Consider the following 13,729-nt stretch of genomic DNA (forward strand, 5'->3'; position numbering starts at 1 on the left):
AACTCAAGTATTTTAAATCATTCTCATTCTTTATCAGCCATAGGTGAAATCTCAAGACCCTTTAAGAAGGTCACCTGGCGGTGGAGATGGAGCTCCCTTGGGGCTGGTAGTGTGCTTGTATCGTGCCTGTGGTTCAATTTACAGCAATATACAAACAAACAAACAAACGAACGAACGAACGAACGAACGAACTTGTCAGAGAACCCTGTTAGATGCCAGAAACAGGATGAGGAAATCAGAACAGACAACAAGGTGGCTGAGGAGATGGCTCAGTGATGAAAGTATTTGCCTTGACAAGCTTGAGGACAGGTGTTCAAATCCTCCAGAACCCAACCTAGAGAGAGACTCTCTCGGTTTGATTGAGAGACCATGCTTCACTGAATAAGGTAGAGAAGCAATGTTGTAGGATTTCCATCACCAATCTCCAGCCTCCATGTGCACCTGAACTGCCCCCCAAAAAGTACATCCACGCACTCATGCACGCACACACGCATATGCACACGCACATGCACGCGCGCTTATACACAAACACAAAATGGAAGAAAAACAATAAGTCAACAATAAAAACCCTGCTTTCTTGTAAAAAAAACAAAAACAAAAACAAAAAACAAAAAAAAACAAAACTATAAAGTAGACTGAATGCCGAATGTGGATTGGCGGCTGTTATACCTTAAGTTCAAGGGCTGGAAGAGCTTGTGCAAGAGCCAGAACTTGAGCATGGTCCAGAGGAGCGCCCAGGCTCAGCCTCTCTCCTACATCTCTTCACAAGAAAGCCAGAGGCCCTCTTCACAGTCAAGAAGCCCAGCGGAAATCAATCATCTAAGTCTCCCTCTAGTACCCGCTACTCTTTAGTGTGACAGGTGTTTTCTGGGTATGCTACAAATGCAAGCCAAGTGGATTCAGGTGCTGAGTGGCCGTGTAACTAGACCCCGGTTCATCTGTGGAAAGCAGGGCATGCGGCTCAGGCGATGCAATTTCAAGTGGGCGTCACAGGTGACTCATCAGAGGCCTACCGATATTTTCGAGGTGTGTGTGTGTGTGTGTGCGCGTGTGTGTGTGCGTGCGTGCGTGCGTGCGTGCGTGCGTGCGTGTGTGTGTGTGTGTGTGTGTGTGTGTGTGTGTGTGTCGGGGTCGGGGGTGCTTAGATCCTTTGATTTTTGGATAACAGCCTTCCTGACCATTTCCAACTTTTCCGGGTTTCATAGCCCTCGTGCAGAGCGCGTTTTCATACAGGAATCTAGTCCGGGATAGGGAATTAGGGGTATGAAGAAAATTATTTTTAAAACGGAGTCGAGACTAGGAGAGAGGCCTTAGCCAGGGAATTTTGCTCTATAAGAGCTTTTCCTACTTCATGTCTCAGAGTGACAGCTCATCTTAGCCAGTGGACTACATTTCCCAGCGGGTGCTGCGCATCTCACAAGCACAGGCTGGCGGGCTCGGGACTCTCCTCTGCCCAGCTAGCCAATAGAAATGCTCGGCTTGGTCCTCTGCCCGACAAGGAGCACGCGGGAACGGGGGCCTTAAAACTACATTTCCCGACACGCCGGTACAAGAATACTGACCAATCAGATTCAGGTATTTTGAGGCTCGGGGAGGAGCCGGCTTGGTCAGCCACACTCATTGGTTAGGCGGCCCTTAGTAGAGCCGGAACCCGGGAGCAAGCTAAACGCAATGACATTTCCTCTTTAAATAACCGGAGCCGGGGCCCCTTGGAGAAATGGCCGCGTCGGCAGGTGGGTGGCGTGGTACGGCCGCTGGTAGTGTCGGAGCAGGAGCGCGGGCGCGGGCCACGACCTGAAGAGGCGGCCGTAAGGCGGGAGGGAAGGATGGAGAGGCGGCGGGCGAGGAGGCGAGGATGAATGGGGAGGAGGGTGGTGGGCGGCGCGCCCGCGGAGATCGGGTGTCTGGGTACCGGCCGCCCGCGAGGCGGTTGAGGGGTGCCCTGGCAGTCGCCCTCGGTCGCGCTGCCCTCGGGAGGCTCCCGCCCCGCGCTCGGCCCGGAGCCGAGTCCCCGCGCACAGCCGCCGGCTCGGCTGGCTCGCCTCACACGCTCCCTCTGCGAGCGCGGCGGTCCGGGCTCGCCGGGCTCCCAAGGAGCGCTCCGGCCTGGGAACTTGTTCGCCCTTGTTGAGCTTTCGGCTCCCAGAGCCTATGTCGGCGGTCCTGTGCCTACACACGGGCATTTGTGTAAGGGTTGGTGGGGGGGGGGGAACCCCATAAACTGGCTTCGAACTTCTTGTGGTTGTGCGATTTTTCTCCTAGATTTAAGTAAGTCTTCCCCAACACCGAATGGGATTCCATCTTCAGACACAGCCAACGATACCATGGACCCTTTCCATGCTTGCAGTATTCTTAAGCAACTCAAAACAATGTACGATGAAGGACAGTTGACAGACATTGTAGTGGAAGTGGATCACGGGAAAACATTTTCCTGTCATAGAAACGTTCTTGCTGCAATCAGCCCGTACTTCAGGTATGACGACGGTAGAAACTTCTATTACTATCCGGACGGGAATCCCTTTCATCCCCAGTATTGCCCACTTAGTTGTGATACTGAGTTGGGGCAAATAAATGAAGGCAAGCAATGCGTTTATTTCCTGAGAGTAGATAACAGGGCTTGTTTTATTAATGAGCTCTTGTTTTGAGGTGGGATCCTAGAATTCAGATAGTTGGAGTTTTAGTGGACTTGGGAGGTGTTCCCAATATGGATGCTGCCGGTCACGTGAAAAAAATTAAAATGCTTTAAAATTAAATTCACCTATACTAAAACATGGCACCTGTACAGACAGCTACATGTGGCTGGTGACTGCTATACTGGTCAACGTGGATATACAGTGTTTCAATCACTGGGTCATTAGAGAACGATCTAGAATTTTAAATATCTGTGATGTGGTTTTTTTTTTCCGTTTGGTTTTTAGTACATAAAACTTTTTTTTTTTTTTTTTTTTAGAGTTTAAAACATAGGAACGTGTTACTTTACAAGTAAACTAGGAATTTAGATTATTTTAATGCCATGGAGTTTTGTAAAAAGTAGTGAAATAAAATAAAGGTTAGTTATGTCTTTCCAGGATCCCCAGAAATAAATAGTTCATGCTTCCTTCACTCTTTTGTTCTATTTACTTTTACCATAAAATACTGAAAAGTGAAAGTTTTGGGTCTGAAAACTAAGTTCTCATTTAAGAACAGATGATTGGAATAGGTTTTGTTTCAGGTGCTCGTTTCTAAAAGCCCTTCAGCATACAAAAGTGGTTTGTGAATGATAGGAAGACTATCTAGTCAGCCATACTCTTGCGTTATCTCTTGGGGTGCTTATAAGGCAGGCATCCTACAGTCACATGTGAACAATTCTCCACTCCCACCCACCCCCACAGACACCTTTGAAGGTCCCACATACATAGGGTTTTTTTTTTCCCTTAAGATTTTATTCTTTTTATTTATGTACATATGTGTGGGGGTGGTCCCTCTTTCTCAGAATGCTGGGGTGGATACAGTTAACATCAGTTCTGATACTTAAAACCTATTAGACTTGCCTTGGGTAGGTCATTGATTATTACAGGATAGAAAGCCAGAAAAAAAAAAAAAAACATACAGAACCACTGCTGCTAGTCTTGTGTGCCTTTGAATATATGGCAGAGTTGCTCCTTATCAAACTCTGAATGAAGCTTGCTTGATATGTCTTGTCTTCTATAATCTTAATAAACTTATCTCTATACAGTTAATTTCCATTTGCATATGGAAAAATCCAGATGAGTGATACCTAAGTCATTCAAATGGCAGAACTATATTCTAAAATTAGACTTATTGTGTGACACTTAATGGAATGGGTCAAGTGGGTCTCCAGGTTTCTGATATTTAAAAAAAATGAAACAAAACTATATTCTCTTTGAATAGTAAAAAAAACATAAATAAATTAAGACTTCAAAGTAAACATCTCATTGAAACCTTATTCTCTAGAGGATACCATTATAAATGTCATGGATAATTAAAATTCGATTTGAATGCCTACATAAAAGAACTATAGTTACAGTAGATTTTAGTTTCTAACAGATCTTTAAAAAATGGTTTGAAATACCATTCACATAAAGATGTTGCTAAAGGACTGAAAAACTAAGTTCTCCTTTCTGCACAAAAGTTTCTTGGCTTCCCTGATGTGGGAATCGCAGAAATCATACTTAATTTTCAAGCCTTGCATTGCAGGGGAAAGACTCAGAACAGCTGGAAATTTGATGTGGCTGCTTCCTGATCTACTATGTGTTAAAATTAGAACTGAGAAGTTTTTGTTACTTGGGATTTTGTGCAAGGAAGTACTCCCAATGTATCAAGTGCATGAAGAACCCGTTAGGGAACTCGTCAAGGTATCAGACTGCTGCCCTGTTGTTAGCCTAGCCTGCTGAAGGCAGTAGTGGCCCCATGGTAAAGGGACATGAGATGATGTTCTCTCTTGGGAACCAGTCTGTACCTAAGCAAGGGCTACAGTTTTCTTTTTAATTGATAGCTGTGTAGGTGAGTCATTAAACCCCTGAATTTAAAAGCAGCTCAAACATAGGAACATTTGGTTTTTTCAGTCAAGGGGTAATATTAAACCTAAACTTTACATTATTAAAGTAAAAAGATACATAGTCTATACACCAAGTTGGGCCCTTGTATCCTCAAGGTTTCTCATATTACATATTAAAATTCCATATATTGAAGGCTGGGGAAATGGCTCAGTGGTTAAGAGCACACTGCTCTTGCAGAGGACCCAAATTTCATCCTCAGCACCTGTATCAAGCCACTAACAACCAGCTGTAACTAATTCCAGGGGACCTAATGCCCTTTTCTAAACTCCGTCACATGTGAACAATCCTACAGTCACATGTGAACAATTCTCCACTCCCACCCACCCCCACACATATGTACATAAATAAAAAGAATAAAATCTTAAGGAAAAAAAATCCCTATGTATGTGGGACCTTCAAAGGTGTCTGCCCATTTTCTCATTTAGGATACTTTTCACAATACTACAAAACAAGTATAAAATGTCTAGATCTCAGTTACTTTTATCCCAGATACCTCACCAATTCAAGTATCTAGTAAGCACCCCAGATGCTTTCCAAAGAGAGTAAAAACACATACCTTTTCTTATAAAAAAAAAGTAAAAACACATACATTTTCTCATAAGACTTTAAGAAAAAAATTGTTAAGAGTTTACTGGAATGGTTGGATGCGGGAGTACATGCATTTAATCCCAGCACATGGGGAGCCAGAAGCAGGGACATCTCTGAATTTGAGGCCACCATAGTCTACATAGTTCCAGGACAATCAGTGCTATGTGAAAAGATCTTGTCTTAAAATAGTAACAACGAAAGTTTCTTTAGAGTGAAACCTTACAGAAAGCTAATGATGTTTACAAATGAGTAATACTTAAAAGTCCAAGTATTTTATCTGTTTAATGTTTGGGAAAGAAGTTTTGAAAAATATATTTATTTAAAACAAGAACTAAGTCCAAACTAAAGTGTATGCCCAGGCTGTTCTGGAATTCACTGTTGCTCAGGATGCTATGAACTTGTGCTTGCCCTCCCACCTCAGCCTTCCACTAATTGGGATCATCACCACTGTACTCCTCTAAGAAGCTTAGTCTTAAGGTTGTACGTTGGGGAATTTAAAAATAATTTCCAAAGAATCAGTGACGTATTAAGTGTTAAACTCTTTAGAAAAAAGCATATTAACCCTATCATAATTTTTTTTGTATGGATATAAATAGGTAAAATACAGGAACTTATTACAATTAAACTTATTACAACTAAATTACAGGAACTGAGAAAATGAAGTATATCTATTAAGGAAGGGTTTTTAAAGTGTAAGTAAAATGGGCTTTTAAAAGGTGTAGGTGAAAAATATGGGTCTTTGAAGACTGCTGTTCTCTTTCTGAGATGAAATTTAATTTGTTCACACAATATAATGTTCCCTGGGCCATCAAAGATTTTATTAGACTGGCTTGTTGTGCTTAGTACTCATTTTGCTGTCTTGATTGTGTCTTGAACTTTTTCTGAGATTTGACAATATAAGGTCCATTATCCATAAGGCAATTTGACTGGAAGTTTGGATGGGTGCTATAAGGACAATCAGATCTGAAGTATGTCACTTACAGTTTCTCCTTCTATAGCTAGCATGTAAGAAGAGAATCCTGCCCTTCTGCCTCCCCTTCTTATATAGACTCTTTGGTGAGATGAGAAACCCAGTTAGCACAAAATCTAATTAGCAAGAGATTCTTATATGAATCTTATTAGTTTTATTTGCCCAGAGCTATTTTTACAAGAAAGTGAAGTACAGTTGTCAAGAAATGTCAGGGACAAGTGGCTATCTGGATTAGGACAATAAATTCCAGGGATGTGGGCAGGAGATACGGTTAAGAGCACTGACTGTTCTAGAGGTCCTGAGTTCAAATCCCAGGAACCACATGGTGACTCACAGCCATCTGTAATAAGATCTGATGCCTTCTTCTGGTGTGTCTGAAGACAGCTACAGTGTACTTATATTGAATAAATTAATTAAAAAAAAAAATCCCAGGGATGTTACTTAGGGATATGTGGGAGTCGGGGAGTTACAGAAGTACTTGAAAGAATGTGGCTTCAAAGTTTGTTTCTTCAGTCACAATTATGCAGTTACTCTGTCGATTAAGGCTATTTTCCAGCCTTGGTAGGTGAAGGACCACCACCCCAAAAGAATCCCCATAGCTTGTTGCAGAGAAAGAGACAGACGGGGGCTTCACAGGGCCCTTCCGTCAGCTGTGGTTCCCCAGGTGATTGTGAGCGTGAAGCAATCGGCCAGGGTACCGTATTTTTAGATTGTGTGTTTTTAACTCCTTTGGCATAAGATGGAATGACCCTGAAAACAGCTTTTTGGATTTAAGTCTGTGCTAGATGATCAGCTGTCAGGAGGGCTTGTATGTGTGGTGATTTCTATTTGTGTACATATAAAACATTAATCTTTCTCTTTCTTAGATCCATGTTCACTAGCGGCCTTACAGAAAGTACTCAGAAAGAAGTGCGGATCATCGGTGTTGAAGCTGAATCGATGGGTTTGGTATTGAATTATGCGTATACCTCTAGGGTTATTCTGACAGAGGCCAATGTGCAAGCCCTGTTCACTACAGCCAGCATCTTCCAGATTCCTTCCATCCAAGACCAGTGCGCCAAGTATATGATTAGTCATCTGGATCCACAGAATTCTATTGGAGTCTTTATCTTTGCTGATCATTATGGTCATCAGGAACTTGGAGATCGATCGAAAGAATACATCCGTAAAAAGTTCCTGTGTGTCACCAAAGAACAAGAGTTTCTCCAGCTGACAAAAGACCAACTCATAAGCATACTAGATAGTGATGACTTAAATGTAGACCGGGAAGAACATGTTTATGAAAGCATTATAAGGTGGTTTGAACATGAGCAGAATGAAAGAGAAGTACACCTTCCAGAAATTTTTGCCAAATGTATACGTTTTCCTCTAATGGAAGATGCATTTATTGAGAAAATTCCTCCTCGGTTTGCGCAGGCCATAGTCAAAAGCTGTGGAGAAAAGGGACCATCCAACACCAATGGCTGTACTCAGAGGCTTGGAATGACAGCTTCCGAAATGATCATATGTTTTGATGCTGCACACAAACACTCAGGAAAGAAGCAAACAGTGCCTTGTCTAGATATAGTCACAGGAAGAGTGTTTAAACTATGCAAACCACCAAATGACCTAAGAGAAGTTGGGATTCTTGTATCACCAGATAATGACATATACATTGCAGGAGGGTACAGGCCAAGCAGCAGTGAGGTGTCCATTGATCACAAAGCAGAAAATGATTTTTGGATGTATGACCATTCCACCAACCGATGGCTTTCCAAGCCATCCTTGCTTCGGGCCAGAATAGGCTGCAAACTAGTATATTGCTGTGGTAAAATGTATGCAATTGGAGGGCGTGTTTACGAAGGCGATGGACGAAACTCACTGAAGTCTGTGGAATGCTATGATAGCAGAGAGAATTGCTGGATGACTGTTTGCGCCATGCCAGTTGCAATGGAGTTTCATAATGCTGTGGAGCACAAAGAAAAAATCTACGTTTTACAGGGTAGGTAGCATAAGGATTCTTCATCAAAGGGTTATGTTTATATGGCAAGGGTGGTTTCCTTGACGATAGCAAAGCAGGCGATACTCCTAGTAGTACTTAATACTTCCTAACCATAGACTGTGCTAGAACATTCACGTAGAAAATCAAGGTCAAAAACATTTAAATTTTTAAAATATTTTTAAGTTACTGAAATGGTTGGTCCTTTGTTTTTGAGTTATGTTCAGATCTCATATAAAGTTTTTAAAAGCATAATAAGTAATAGTTTATTACTGACTACTTTGGAGCATTTTAAAATAAACAATAAGCAAAGGCTAATCACCCGGCTATTTTTGTTCTTTAATAATATAATCAAGAGACTTGGCTACAACTCTTTTATAGAACTTACTGATTGAGTTTACTGGAATTGACTGTTCATTTACCAAGGAGCTTTGTTTTTCTTCCAAGGTTTATTTTTCTTTTATATGTCTGAACATTTTGCCTGCATTTATGTCTGTGTACCAGGTGCATGCCGTGTTCACAGAGGCCAAAGGTGTTGGATCACCTGGAGCTGGAGTTATAGACAGTCGTAAACTGCCATGAGGGTTCTGGAAGCTGAACCCAGGTCCTCTGGAAGAGTAGAGCCGCAAGTGCTTTTAAACACTGAGCTCTATTTCCAGTTCTACCAGGTTTTTGTTTGTTTTGAATCTTATGTAGGCATTTTGCTTGAGTGTATGCGTATATACCACATGCATACTTGGTGACTGCAGAAGCCAAAAGAGGAGAACCCTGGAACTAGAGTCACAGATGGTGTGAGCTGTCCTGTGGATGCTGAGATTTGAACTTAAGCCCTCTAAAAGAGCAGCTAGTGCTCTTAGCTGCTCACTCACATTCCAGTGCCCACAAAGAGTTTCACTAGTTATGAAACTTTATTACAAAGGCTTGAGATTATCATCTTTAGATCTTAGCTTTTTAAAAATTGTATGTATACGAGTGTGCAGGTCAGACATTATTAACATTGGCTGTTTCTATTGTTGGCCACCTTATTTTTTGAGACAGGCTCTCACAGACACTGGAGCTTAACAATTAAGTCGACTAGCTTGCCTCCAGGTCCCTCAGGAGTCTGACTTTCTTTGCTTTTTCACTGCTGTGGTTATGTAGGTGTGCCACCGTGCCCTGCTTTTTCATGGATCCTAAAGGTCTGAACTCACATAGGTTACATTGCAAGCACCTGACCTGCTGACCCCCAGTCCCTTTACATTTTCTAAGAATATTTTAGTTGTTGGAATTTTGAATGCAGTTTAGATTATTCCAAAATTCTTATTTACTATGTTTCTTAAGGGATTATATTCACATATTTCCTTATATGACTACTTTAATAAATCAGGAACAATGTAGGTTTTCATGAAAATATACATGATTATTTTTAAGCTCTATCCCATTTTTAAAAATGATATTCTTTGCTCTAATCCTTTGACTTAAAATTTCTCAGAGAAGCCCGGATATGTTTGATTTAAGTTGCTTATTAATTTTGTAGAATTAATTAAGGTATAGTACTAATGTACTTTAGTTAAAATGAAAGCATGGTTTGGATTTATCTTTGTAAAATATAGGAATGGTTATATCTAGTGTGATGAAGTGTGAAGTGTGAAGTATGTCCCACCCCCACCCATATGTGGTACTGGCAAAAATAGTTTATAGAGATAATTTTAAGGCTCCTAATTGGAGTATGTAGGCTGTATATTAATGTAAATATTATAGCAAAACAGCAATAACTTAATACATTTATGCACCAGAGCGAATAATTTGTAGCCAGAGGTATAAGAAATGTGTAGACAACTGGGTCATATAAGATGTCTTAACTCCCATGTTCTTTATCAAGAACACCAGAATATAAGTCATAGTAGAAAGAAAAGGTAATATGCAAGCAAAGGTTAGGGCTTAAATAAAAGTGAGGTTGAAACGTCACTCTTATTAAGTATGTAATTTAATCTATAGATGAGAATGTCCTTACTTTAGAATAGTTTAAAGGGAAGCTTTACTTAGACTCTAATATTCTTTTCTAACCTACAAAACCTTCTTACATATATAACCTGGTGATAACTGTCAAAGAAGGTTATGTCTTACAGATTGAGCATTCCTAATGTAAAATGCCAAAATCTGAAATCTGAATTTTGAAATTCGAGACTTTTTTGATGTGGTTCTACATTTTATACCCAACCTTATAAGAGGTCACAGTCTAAACGCAGGCACTAAAGATACCGTAGTAATCCGTGTTTTGACATGGAGTAATCCCCAGGATATTTATGTACATGTAGATACTCTGAGATCTGCAGTACTTAGAGTGTCAAGCACTTCAGAGAGAATATTCCAGCCTGCTCTGCCTATAACTGCCTGTCTCTAGACTCTAGTCTCCATAGAGCTGTTACCTACTATCATGAGACATTATTCTGTGTTCCCATTAAGCTTCACATAGCTGCCCATACCTCTAATTCCCGCTCTTGGGAGGGTAGGGTAGGAGGATTTCAAAGTGAAGATGAGCCTGAGTTCAGGCTAGAGACCTTATCAAAAAACAAAGCAGTGTTATATCATTAGCAAGATCTTGGCAATATTCACTATTTTAATTCTTACAGACATTTTCCTATTGACAGTCTGGCTCAGTGCACACACCTTTTTATTGTCAGTTTAGAAGAGTAACTGACTATCAAGTCCATAAATTGTTTGTTGTCTTTGCTTTATAACAACATTGACATAAACACACGAGTGACCACAAGTTCAAATCTAAACAATTCCATATGCTATTTTCTAACCAAGTACCACACATGTATGTGATGTATTTTTTATGGTTAAGTTGTATGTGTTCATGTTGCCTGCCTTACTCCTCCTGGGTCATACATCCCAGTGCAGATTGGGTGTAGTATTACTGTTACTTTGTATATTCTAGGAGTCAAGAATTTGGAAGGAAAATATTGTCTTCTGAGGTTGGAATTAAAGATACAACTAAACATGAAAATGTACATAATTGTTTCCCTTTTCTTTTTTAGGAGAATTTTTCCTCTTCTATGAGCCTCAAAAAGACTACTGGGGATTTTTAACCCCCATGACTGTGCCTAGAATCCAGGGCTTAGCGGCTGTGTATAAAGACTCCATCTACTACATAGCTGGAACCTGTGGAAATCATCAGCGTGTGTTTACTGTTGAAGCCTATGATATTGAGCTAAATAAATGGACTCGAAAAAAGGACTTTCCTTGTGATCAGTCTATAAATCCATACCTTAAGCTGGTACTTTTCCAGAATAAACTTCATTTATTTGTGCGAGCTACTCAAGTGACTGTTGAAGAACATATCTTCAGAACCAGCAGGAAAAATTCTCTTTACCAGTATGATGACATCGCTGACCAGTGGATGAAAGTGTATGAGACCCCAGATCGGCTGTGGGACCTTGGCCGCCATTTTGAGTGTGCAGTGGCTAAACTCTATCCTCAGTGTCTTCAGAAAGTTCTTTAATAAATAGCAGGCCAAAGCACGTCACTGGCATCTCTCATACTAAGGAAGCTTGTTTAGGAAATGCTGTCAACATTGAAGAAAGCTAACAGTTTTGTATTCAGAAATGGGTGCTCGTAAAGATAGTGGTGTTGGGAGGGATTTGCTTTTACCTTCATGATTTTTTCATTTTAGTCAGGAAAGGTAACAAAGTGCAATTATCAGCATTTTTCCACCCCTGGCATAAAAGTATCATCCTAGAATTTTGTGATAAATAGTTGCTGAGAAACCAGGTGAATTCAAGACAACTATGCACTCTTGAAAAGCAGAGTATTCCTGGGTAGAGAAATCCAAACTGGTTAACGTGACTTTTTATTTTAAATACGGGTAACAATATGAGGCAATATCATTTATTTAGCTGTGATCTCTCTAACACAGAGAAGCACTAACTTAGATCCTCAGTCTTACTATTTATATCTATTTACATATATATTTTTGTGTGCTGTTTTCAAGTGTACGAGATTTAAATGTGCTCTGTCAGACTGAAGGAAAACTCAGTTTTCAGAACGAACTTCAGATTGTTTCATATTTCTCATGTAACTTTTAAGTTAAGCTACAAGGTTAAAGTGGCAGTTTTTCTGTCCATAACTTTTTCAAGTGCTAACACTGTCTCATTAAAATCCCAGATAGGGCTCAGATTTGCAGGTGACTGGTGCTCGTATAAGTTAATTCACGTGTCGTTAGATTGATTTAAATGGTTTATGAGTCAATGTTTCTCTTTCGGATTAGCATGCTAGTTCCATGGTTGTGGCACTTTACCTTGTGACTCCACAAGGTCTGCTATTTGTGTGATAGGATCTGGCCGATGGCCATTAGTCTAACTGGATTCAGTTTTACAATTCCAAGTTTGCACTAACACGGGCTGTTTTGTTGCCCAAACTTTTTCCATCCTCTACCTTTCCAGTCATTGCTAGTATCGTGAAAGTTAACTAATACTGTGAAGTTTTAACACCTACTTACAAAATTCTGTTTTCCAGAAACAAGAGTCTTGGAGTGGTCTAATAATTCAGTGGCTTCTAAGGTTCCTATGACAGTTACAACCTCTATTTTTTGCACTCAACAGTGATGAATATTTGTATGTTGAGACACTTGTATCTGAAGGTGATGTAGAAGGAGGGATGAGTTGAATGAACAGAGTCATAGGTTTCTGTACTCTAGGTACTAAGGCGCTGTTCATATTGAACTGATAAGTGTCTCAAAATTAGTTAGGAATATTAACATTAACTCCTTTTTTACCTAAGGCAGGCATTTAGGTTGACAACATACTCATTACTATTCCTATAACTGATAAAGAATATTACACATAAGGCAGAGCCTGTCCTCAGAACAATTTTAAAGAGAATCAGTTTGATTTCTCCTGAAGAAAATTGGCATGGTTTATATTGGGAATAAAGTCTTACACGAAGCGTGCGGTGATAGATACTGTGAACGAATGGAAAGCATAGCCTCTTGCATCACATACCTCCTTTTCCAGAAACTGTAGACTGCTTTACAGCGGCCCTGCAAGCGGAGAGCTCTCTGAAGCAGTTCAAGTGGACAGCATTCGCAGAATGACTGTGTATGTGTGGCTTCTCCTAATCTCTTTGTAAACTTTGTCAACCAATATATTTTTTTTAACCTCTCTAGTTTGTCTTGTGTTTTCTTTTTTCATGCTGTTTTAGGGTTATTTCTGTGAATTTTTTGAATTACATTATAGTTTTGTATTGCTAATGAGAGGGAAGATAATTTTTACAAGAAATATCCATGTAATTTATTTTTGAAAGCTTTGTTGAGTATCTAAGATTTCCTGCCACTTTGACAATCTCTGTATTTAGGAAAATTCATTACTTGAATACCTGATGTAGAACATTGAGTTAGCAATGTATATGTACCGTACGATATGTAAGAGAACAAATACACTGTGGCTAATTCTACACTAGACTTATTCTGTTGATCTGTACAACAGTCGGTCCTTTTGTCATAACTGTATGTTGAGGGAATCATTTAAGAATAGTGTATCAAAGCCAAGGTTTAGAATTTGCTATGGGAGTAGAATATATATTGAATTTTGTATGAACTCTTTGTTTACATTACATAGCTGGGATATTTTGCCACTTTTAAAATGATTTCAG

The 13,729-nt window shown here is 40.1% G+C and overlaps 1 protein-coding gene across 1 annotated transcript; it reads left to right on the plus strand.

The window, feature by feature from the left end:
- Window positions 1–1,678: 1,678 nt before the first annotated feature.
- Window positions 1,679–13,243, plus strand: Kbtbd8 (kelch repeat and BTB domain containing 8). The gene is made up of 4 exons (NM_001109250.3): window positions 1,679–1,733; window positions 2,263–2,473; window positions 6,984–8,098; window positions 11,119–13,243. The coding sequence occupies exons 1-4, from the start codon at window positions 1,718–1,720 to the stop codon at window positions 11,580–11,582; spliced, it is 1,806 nt and encodes a 601-aa protein (NP_001102720.2). The 5' UTR covers window positions 1,679–1,717; the 3' UTR covers window positions 11,583–13,243.
- The last annotated feature ends 486 nt before the right edge of the window (window positions 13,244–13,729 follow it).

This window comes from Rattus norvegicus, chromosome 4, assembly GCF_021556685.1.
Source record: "Rattus norvegicus strain SHRSP/BbbUtx chromosome 4, alternate assembly SHRSP_T2T, whole genome shotgun sequence".
NCBI classification, from domain to species: Eukaryota; Metazoa; Chordata; class Mammalia; order Rodentia; family Muridae; genus Rattus; species Rattus norvegicus.

Bases quoted from the DNA above. Each gene is read 5' to 3' on its own strand.
- Kbtbd8 (NM_001109250.3), top strand. The intron at 2,474-6,983 runs GTATGACGACGG...TCTCTTTCTTAG, and splicing joins GCAATCAGCCCGTACTTCAG to ATCCATGTTCACTAGCGGCC. The intron at 8,099-11,118 runs GTAGGTAGCATA...TTTCTTTTTTAG, and splicing joins AAAAATCTACGTTTTACAGG to GAGAATTTTTCCTCTTCTAT.